Source organism: Bison bison, unplaced genomic scaffold (genome assembly GCF_000754665.1).
Source record: "Bison bison bison isolate TAMUID 2011002044 unplaced genomic scaffold, Bison_UMD1.0 scf7180017864215, whole genome shotgun sequence".
Lineage (NCBI taxonomy): Eukaryota > Metazoa > Chordata > Mammalia > Artiodactyla > Bovidae > Bison > Bison bison.
The window spans coordinates 2,276,217-2,286,224 of record NW_011494787.1 but is presented as its reverse complement, the minus strand read 5'-3'; the positions used below and the strand labels follow the sequence as shown (position 1 = coordinate 2,286,224).

General features: G+C 42.0%; 2 protein-coding genes across 2 annotated transcripts in view; both read right to left on the bottom strand.

Annotated features, from left to right (window-relative positions):
• The window catches only part of GFPT1 (glutamine--fructose-6-phosphate transaminase 1), an 80,281-nt gene extending 73,129 nt beyond the window's left edge, over positions 1-7,152 (bottom strand). Inside the window, exons 1-2 of the mRNA XM_010845415.1 lie at positions 7,126-7,152; positions 5,489-5,621 (exon numbers count right to left, since the gene is read on the bottom strand). Of these exons, the coding sequence (XP_010843717.1) occupies positions 5,489-5,621; positions 7,126-7,152 (160 nt within the window). The remainder of the gene's footprint in view (positions 1-5,488; positions 5,622-7,125) is intronic.
• A 1,326-nt stretch (positions 7,153-8,478) lies between these two features.
• Positions 8,479-10,008, bottom strand: part of NFU1 (NFU1 iron-sulfur cluster scaffold) — a 29,193-nt gene continuing 27,663 nt past the window's right edge. Inside the window, exon 8 of the mRNA XM_010845313.1 lies at positions 8,479-8,676. Within this exon, the coding sequence (XP_010843615.1) occupies positions 8,632-8,676 (45 nt within the window). The 3' untranslated portion in view covers positions 8,479-8,631. The remainder of the gene's footprint in view (positions 8,677-10,008) is intronic.

The window sequence follows — 10,008 nt, the reverse complement described above, 5'->3', positions numbered from 1 at the left end:
CTTTTTCACTCTCCACTTTCACTTTCATCAAGAGGCTTTCTAGTTCCTCTTCACTTTCTGCTATAAGGGTGGTGTCGTCTGCATATCTGAGGTTATTGATATTTCTCCCAGCAATCTTGATTCCAGCTTGTGCTTCTTCCAGCCCAGAGTTTCTCATGATGTACTCTGCATATAAGTTAAATAAGTGATCCTGTTGAATAAGATGGTTCTCAGCCTTCTCCTTGCCATGCTAACTGATGGGCTGAAGGCCATTAGAGATTTCATTGTCTTTACCAATGAAACAAAGAACCATAATTGAAATGGCTTTATAAGATTTTTAAATGCTCCCATGTTTGTGATTTTTGTTATCCCTCATCTGGATTATAACAATAAGTAGCAATAAATTACTAAAATTAAAAAGGCCTGGGTACAAAATTCTAGTTATAAGATAAATAAGTCCTGGGGATGTAGTGTACAGGATGGTGACTATAATTAATGAGACCATATTATATATTTGAAAGTTGCTAAGATATTAAAAGTTCTCATCTCCAGGGTCAAAAATTATAACTGTATGGTGATGGATGTCACCTAGACTTATTGTGCTGATCATTTGTAATAAGTACAAATCAATAATTTTATACACCTGAAATGAATATATGTCAATTATATCCCAATATTTTTAATTAATTAACTTTTATTGTTGGCTGCACTGGGTCTTTGTTGCTGCACACAAGCTTTCTCTAGTTGCAGTAAGCAGGGGCTACTCTTCACTGTGGTGCATGGACTTCTCATTGCGGTGGCTTCTATTGTTGCAAAACACAGGCCCGAGAGCACAGGCTCAGTAACTGTGGCCCATGGGCTTATTGCTCCTTGGCATGTGGGATCTTCCTGGAACAGGAATGGAACACGTGTCCCCTGCATTGGCATGCAGATTGTTAACCACTGGACCACCAAAGAAGCCCCTATCTCAATATTTTAAAAGGTCTGTGCATTAAAAGAATACAGGAAGCAAGGACATGTGTAGCCCACTTTTTCTGGAGTTCTGTTAAGTGTACTTCAGTGAACAGAGAAGGTGGTAGCAAGTATCAAAGGAAAAAGAAGTAGGCTGAGCCACAAAGGCCTATGAGAAGAAAGCAACAAACAGAAGAACAGAAGGCACCAGTCGTGGCCTCAGAAAGACCCCTCTAGTGAACCTCTTTGGTTCCACCACTGCCCCAGTTCATCCTATACACCTTCACACCAGAGTGATCTTTCAAAAATATAGATCAGATCCTGTTTCTCTCTGCTTCCAATTCAGTGGGTATCCTTCACCTGCAGGGTTAAGTCCAGATTCCTATGCACACACCATTTGTTATTCAGATCTCACTCTTGTCAGTTTTATTAGCATCATCTCCCACCGTTCTATTCAAGCATCTTATGGTCTAGCTATATTTAATCTATTGGTAGTTCCCTAAAGAAAAATCCTGAACTTTTGCATCTTTGCATTTCCCCTTTTTAAAAAAGAAGCATTAAAAAGGGAACCAAATATTAAGTAGTTAGGACTTAACTATAGAGAACTAGACAATTACTCACAAAATAAGATTACAAGGGAATCAGCAAGTTCCCTGTGCAAAATTACCTTCACTTCTTCCCTATCACATTTCCTGAACTCTACCTGTACATATATATTTAATGTGGAACACTACTCACTACTCCCTCCCCAAGGAGATCTACATTAAGTCATTATCATCCATTATACTTTAGAGTGAAAATATGGGATTATTTTCATTTGGATATCAGGTGTGAAAAAAACCCCTGAGGAAATACAAGTTATGATGGGGATAAAGTGAAGATAATTCTAAAATTAGAAGGAAGGCTGCTGCCGCTGCTAAGTTACTTCAGTCGTGTCCGACTCTATGCGACTCCACAGACAGCAGCCCACCAGGCTCCCCCATCCCTGGGATTCTCCAGACAAGAACACCCAGACAAATTACCACACTGGGCGAGAAAGGGACAACATAAGGGCGTGTGGAATTAGGTGTGGTAATGCCAGAGAGAGGAGGCTGAGATATGGAAGAAGGAATCAGAAAGAAGTTGGAGATGAAGGCAAACTTTACCCACCGTGATGGTTGATTTTATGTGTCAATTTGGTTGCACTAGAGTGCCCTGATATTTGGTAAAATATTATATTCCAGATGTTTATATTCAATGGACTTTGAGTAAAGCACACTGCCTTCCATTACATAGATGGGCCTCATCCAGTTAGTTAAAAGTTTGAACAGAACAAACACTGACACACCCGCCTCTAAGAGCTAGAAAGAATTCCCCAGCGGAACTGGAGTTGGATTGCAACATCAGCTCTTCCCTGTCTCCAGCCTGGAACCCATCCTGCATGCTTTGGACTCGCTAGCCTCCATGACTGCATGAGCCACTTCCTTAAAATGAATTTCACTCTCTCCCTTCTTCCCTCTCTCACTTTCTCTCCTCCTATCGCTCCTATTAGTTCTGTTTCTCTCTTTTCCCCTCCCTCTCTCCTTCTCTCTCACTCTCTCTCTCCCTGTCTGTCCTAACAGTTATGTTTTTCTAGAGAACCTTAATACATCCGAGGTTGATCTTACTGATTTCCTCAGTGTGAATATATGTATTTATTTTAAATTTCTAGAGGAAACTCAAACTAGTTGAAGAAGGGGATTTATTGGCTAATGTAATTGGAAGGACAGAGATACAGAGTTTCAAGTACATCTATATCCAGGGACACAAACTGTCAGAACTCTGTCTCTCTCTGTGACCTCATGGACAAGGAAAAGACCCCCACCCCACCCCCCACAGTTCTGAAATCACCTATTTCCAGCTTGCAGTCCAAGGGGAAAGAGGTTACTTCTCCATCCTCATTTTTTATATTCTAGGCAAGGATTCTGATGGGTCTAGTGTGAGTCACATGCCCCACTTCCATTGCAAAGAAGGCAGGACATGGTGATTGGACAGAGCCACATGGAGTCAGGAAAATGTAGGTCTTCAAAGGAAAGGATGAAAAGAATGAGGGGACACCAAAGACACACAATCAAAAGATGTCCACTCCTCAGGTTTGAGGACAAACTTGAGGTACTGACTCCAACTAGAATGAACAATGAACACACTTCCCAATACTCCCCTCTAGGGTGGCTCCAAATTTCCGCAGTAGGCAGAACCTGGGGCAAGTTTTCTTCCTCTGCTAGAAAGAAACTCATTCTACTGCCAAGAAATTGTCAACAAATTGGACACCATGAGATTAACCGGGCCTGTCTATTTCTGTCCTCTAGGATGTGACCTGGAGAAGGAAATGGCAACCCACTCCAGTGTTCTTGCCTGGAGAATCCCAGGGACGGCAGAGCCTGGTGGGCTGCCGTCTCTGGGGTCGCACAGAGTCGGACACAATTGAAGTGACTTAGCAGCAGCAGCAGGATGTGACCAGAGCCAAAATAAAAGTGGACCATTCTAGGGAGCTGCCTAGAGCTGAAAGACAGCTAGAAACGTACAGTGACGAAAAATACTGTTTTCTGGAGTTTCTTCCAAAAGTGGATTCTGCAGACTGTAAGCACCCTGTGGAATTGTCATTGATAATCCTGATGTGGAGAAGCAGAGCATAAGGCTGGGAGTGTAAATTTACCCTCACAAAGGGATGTAAATTCCCAATGGACTGGAGAGCAGCTATCTTCATATTCCTGCATTTAAAACTGTCCACCATATGCACTGCTTTGGCCTGTAATGGTCTGGAGCAAATAACAGATGGGAAAGACATTTGTCCACTAGAAAGCAGCAGCTATGGAGACAAGAGATGCTTTTTCCCTTCCCTGAGATAGGAATACTCAGGAAAGGTACATGGGTTCAATTCCCTTAAGGCAAAATAGTACAGTATTGTGCAAAGGCTTTGCAACCAGAATGCCCAGGGGTCATGTTCCTGTCTTTTCCCCTTAAGTTCTATGGCAATGGAATATGTACTTCTCTTCTCTGTGCCTCATGGAAACAACAATAGTTACTGATCTCATAAGATTAAATGACTTCATAAATATAAGGTGCTTACAACAGTGTCACACAGTGAATGTACAATGAAAGTTTACTACTTTTATATACTTTGCTCATTATTCTGTTTAGGGTTTGTTGGGGCTCAAGGCAGGCACCCCAAAATATGCCTCAAAGACATATTATTTTGAATTCAAGTTACTTAAGAAATAGCCATTACAAGAGGGACTCACTGACCCTCTCGTCTCCCTGAAAGCAGGAAATAAATCTTCCATGTGACAGGTACCCTTCCTGTACTGGGAGGTAGGAAGACATCCTTATCAGTAGAGATAGGGAATTCAGACCAGGAGGTTATCTAAACAAACCTCGTCACTTCCTTTCTACCTTACTACCCACCCAAGTCCAAACTTCTTCCTTACTAATTGAGCCTGTGTGCTCAGTCACGTCTGGCTCAATGCAACCCTGCCAGGCTCCTTTGTCTGTGGGATTTTACAGGCAAGGATACTGGGGTGAGTTGCCATTTCCTCCTCCAGGGAATCTTCCCAACTCAAGGACTGAATCCAGTTTCCTGCCTCTCCTGCATTGGCAGGCAAATTCTTTACACTGAGCCACCTGGGAAGTCCTACTAATTAAGCACCCAAACTTACATTTCTTTGTTCTGTCAATTCCTCTCAACTTTGTCTGGAAATATAAAAGCCAACTGCTTTGGCCACTTCTTAGGTCGCATTGCTATGAGACATCTTTAAGAATTAAATTTTTTTCTTTTTCTCCAGCTAATCTATCTTGTATCAATTTAATTATGTGTCCACTCGTAAGAACTCAAGAGAGGTGGAGGGGGAAATTACTCCTTCCATGATAGGCTACACCCTAATTTTGTTTAGTAAAAAATCCTCCAGGTGCTCTCTTTACTTTTGGCCAATAATCTCTGTCTCAAATACATATTGAAATATCCCATAAAGTGCCTTCAAGAATATTTCATGTAACAAAAATTTTATACATTTTGAGGGGTTAATTTTTTTGTTTTAGTGAAAAACAACTAACTAATGATTACTGTCCGGGAGGAGGAAATTAAATATAACTTAAATATTCAAAATGAAAAACTATCACCTGATTAATCTAAACCTAAATTAATATTTGATTGAAAAAATATTTGAAAAAGTGGCTCAGTTAAAAATGTAAATTTGTTGTCATTTTAGGATCAACATTAGGCACTGCTGCTGCTGCTGCTAAGTCCCTTCAGTCGTGTCTGACTCCGTGAGACCCCATAGACGGCAGCCCACCAGGCTCTGCCATCCCTGGGATTCTCCAGGCAAGAACACTGGAGTGGGTTGCCATTGCCTTCTCCATTGTGTGAAAGTGAAAGTGAAGTCATTCAGTCGCGTCCGACTTGTAGCAACCCCATGGACTGCAGCCTACCAGGCTCCTCCATCCATGGGATTTTCTAGGCAAGAGTACTGGAGTGGCTTGCCATTGCCTTCTCCAAACATTAGGCACTGTCTACCACAAATAATTAAGCAGTAAAATTACTTACAAAGTTCTCCATGATTTACCAGGTTCTTTGTTAGAAGGCAACCAGCTTCAAATGAGAGAGTAATTGATAACAGCAGCTTTAACAAGAAAACCTTTGATCTCACATGATACTCTGAAAATGGGTGGTTCCTGGACTAGCTCAAAGGTCAATAGAGTCCTCAAATACCCAGGTCTCCTTTTTTTTTCCGCTTCTTCTTTGCCATTCTTAGCAAACTGGATTTTCATGATCACAAGCTGACTGTCAGAGCCTTGGACATCAAGTCTTCATATTACAGTGTACCTAGCAGGGAGGAATGGAATGGAGAAGCAAAGAGCCTTCTTTACATATAAACTTCCTTCTCTCTCAATCAAGGAAGACAATCTTTCCAGAACTTTCTAATAGACTTTCTCTTTCAGTTCACAGGCAGAGCTGGGTCATGTATCCATACTTAAGAGGCTTCTCTGGTGGCTCAGCTGGTAAAGAATCCACCTGCAATGAGAGAGACCTGAGTTCTATCCCTGGGTTGGGAAGACCCCCTGGAGAAGGGACTGGCTACCCACTCCAGTATTCTGGCCTGGAGAATTCCATAAATTGCATAGTCCATGGGGTCACAAAGAGTCGGACATGACTGTGTCCATACTTAGACTAATGACTGGCAAAGAAAAAAGGAGTTAAGATGTACTGAGTTAGACTAGTCATAATTTATCCCTTGGGACTGAGCTGAGACCTATCTTCCCTGGGCACAGGGCAAGCAAATGGTAACTGAGAAGACCTCTCAGTCAGAAGAAAGCCTCAGCGTAAACTCTCTGGCTGAAAGAAGGGTAGGCAGCCAAGAACTTCTACAGTGCTGTCCGCACAAAGCACTGCCTGCCTCTGCCCCATTCCAGCTAAGGCCTTCCTTCCACTTCACACTCAAGTCCTACTTAGCTTCCTGCAGTTCCCAAATACATCTCACAGCTTCCAGATTCTGATTACAACACTTTGTGTGCTGAGAACGTTCTCCACCTTTCCTCCTTGTTCCTCATGGCTGCTCTGTTTTGTAGAGAATCTTTCCAATAACTTGGCCTCTCAGTTCTGTGAGTTCCTATATTCCAGTAACTGAATCTCCCACCCCCACTCAGCCACTTATTTTGTGGCCAGACCCAAGACTGATTAACTGCATCTCCTCCACAATTTCAATTTCCTGTAGCTTCAGCTAAAGGGCAGGTTACTGTGCCTAGCTTACAAAGTAATTCCCAAAGTCTAACCTAAATTCATCTATAATGGCTGCTGCTGCTGCTAAGTCACTTCAGTCGTGTCCGACTCTGTGTGACTCCAGAGACGGCAGCCCACCAGGCTCCCACGTCCCTGGGATTCTCCAGGCAAGAACACTGGAGTGGCTTGCCATTTCCTTCTCCAAATGCATGAAAGTGAAAAGTGAAAGTGAAGTCACTCAGGTTGTCTACTTGAAAGTTACACAGTTGTGTCCGACTCCTAGTGACCGCATGGACTGCAGTCTACCAGGCTTCTCCATCCATGGGATTTTCCAGCAAGAGTACTGGAGTGGGGTGTCATTGCCTTCTCCGCTATAACGGCTCAGGAAACAAATTCTCCAACCGCAATGCCCGGTTCTATGAACCAAAAGAACAAAAATAAAAACTTCTCTTTCCACCACTCACAAATGCTGGAGTTCTTTTTGTTTCCATCCCTATGTTAATCTCCACACTTTTGGGGAAGAAAGTTCCAAAGATCCAACGTACTTATGTTTCCTTTCCTGGTACTGTCTATGAACTGCTGTCTCTGAATTCCTATAGAAAAATAAGAAGGTGAAAGTGAAAGTCACTCAGTCCTGTCTGCCTCTGTGACCCCATGGACTATAGCCTGCCAGGCTCCTCTGTCCATGGAATTCTCCAGGCAAGAATACTGGAGTGGGTAGCTGTTCCCTTCTCCAGGGCATCTTCCCAACTGAGGAATAAACCCAGGTCTCCCTCATTGCAGGCAGATTCTTTACCATCAGAGCCACCAGGGAAACCCCATCAAAAACAAGAGAGATGTGTAATTTGCTATTTGGGTCATCTGAGAAAAGTTACCCCTATGGGGTAGAAAGTTGTTCTTGTTCAGTTGCTAAGTTGTGTCTGACTCATCGCAACCCAATGGACTGCAGCAAGCCAGGCTTCCCTGTCCTTCACTATCTCCTGGAGTTTGCTCAAATTCATGTCCATTGAGTTGGTGATGCTGTCTAACCATCTCATCCTCTGCTGCCCCCTTCTCCTTTTGCCTTCAATCTTTCCCAGCATCAGGGTCTTTTCCAATGAGTTGGCTCTTTGCATTATGTTAATAGAAAGATAACTGTCGAAATTTCTGGCATGGCACACTAAAGCAGTTTTTCTCAATTCAGCCTGCTGTCTTGTAATCAATAGAAATTTTGTCGACATTCTAGGACTTAGTTCTTTATCAGTTTTCAGCATTGTGATCCTTTTTTTTTTTTTTTTTTGGTCTTTCAGTGGGAAGTTACATGATACTACGTTGGGAGCTACTAGCCAGATACCATTTTTAAAAAATATTTTATTTATTTGGCTGTATGGGGTCTTGGTTGCAGGACTTGGGATCTTTCACTGTGGCATGCAGGCTCAAGTGCTCTGTGGCACGTGGGGTCTTAGTTCCCTGATCAGGTATCCAACTGCATCCCCTACGTTGCAAGGTGGATTCTTAATCACTGGACCACCAGGGAAGTCACCAGATACCATTTTAAAACTAAAATTGTTTAGCGTTTAACAAGGTAAAAGTTCAGTAAAAATAGTTTAAAACGTCTCATAAAAAGTGACGCCATTTTAGAATATCTTAAGATTCTCCCTATTTACTTCTGTATTTAAAGAGTAAATAACTCAGATTGGGGGTAGGGAATGTATTTTAAACTGCTTCACACATTATGCAAAGAAGGAACCATGAGAAATGAAGAACAAAAATAAAAATATCCCTGGACAAAATCCACGTGTACAGAAGATGATTCAGGATGTTATAAATAACTCATATGAGGTAAAGCAAACATGCAATATTTATATATCATTCTCTGAAGAAAGGACATATTTTATTAATCCTCAAGTTGCTTAGCAGATTAATAATAAAAGCTTAGTACATATTATCAACAAGTCCAACTGCAGGGCCCACAGAAAACTCAAATGAGTTTAAGGTGAGTTTGCTTCTTTTTCATCTGATTCATCGTCCATAACCTAAAACAAACAACAAACAAACAAAAAAAATACAGAATTAAGGAGTAGAAATTGCTATTTTCATGATTTTAATATTACTTGCTTACCTAAAATACTCTGCAACAGTACATACCAATCCAGTAAGAATAAATCTATCAACAGCCCCAAAGCACAAGGTTTACATAAAAATCTGATATTCTAGCAACATAAAAGCAAACTGAATATTCGGTTCAGTTCAGTTCAGTTGCTCAGTCGTGTTGACTCTTTCCAACCCCATGAACCGCAGTACACCAGGCCTCCTTGTCCATCACCAACTGTTGGAATCTACCCAAACGCATGTCCATTGAGTCGGTGATGCCATCCACCCATCTCATCCTCTGTCATCCCCTTCTCCTCCCGCCCTCAAGTTTTCCCACCATCAGGGTCTTTTTAAATGAGTCAGCTCTTCGCATCAGGTGGCCAAAGTACCGGAGTTTCAGCTTCAACATCAGTCCTTCCAATGAACACCCAGGACTGATCTTCTTTAGGATGGACTGGTTGGATCTCCTTGCAGTCCAAGGGACTCTCAAGAGTCTTCTCCAACACCACAGTTCAAAAGCATCAATTCTTTGACACTCAGCTTTCTTTATGGTCCAACTCTCACATCCATACATGACCACTGGAAAACCAATGCCTTGACTAGATGGACCTTTGTAGACAAACTAATGCCTCTGCTTTTTAATATGCTATCTAGGTGGGTCATAACTTTTCTTCCAAGGAATAAGCATCTTTTAATTTTATGGCTGAAATCACCATCTGCAGGGATTTTGCAGCCCCCCAAAATAAAGTCAGCCACTGTTTCCACTGTTTCTCCATCTACTTGCCATGAAGTGATGGGACTGGATGCCATGATCTTAGTTTTCTGAATGTTGAGCTTTAAGTCAACTTTTTCACTCTCCTCTTTCACTTTCATCAAGAGGCTCTTTGCTTCTTCTTTACTTTCTGCCATAAGGGTGGTTTCACCTGCATATCTGAGGTTATTGATATTTCTCCTGGCAATCTTGATTCCAGCTTGCGCTTCTTCCAGCCCAGCGTTTTTCATGATGTACTCTGCATAGAAGTTAAATAAGCAGGGTGACAATATATAGCCTTGACGTACTCCTTTTCCTATTTGGAACCAGTCTGTTGTTCCATGTCCAGTTCTAACTGTTGCTTCCTGACCTGCACACAGATTTCTCAAGAGGCAGGTCAGGTAGTCTGGTATTCCCATCTCCTTCAGAATTTTCCACAGTTTATTGTGATCCATACAGTCAAAGGTGTTGGCATAGTCAATAAAGCAGAAATTGATGTTTTTCTGGAACTCTCTTGCTTTTT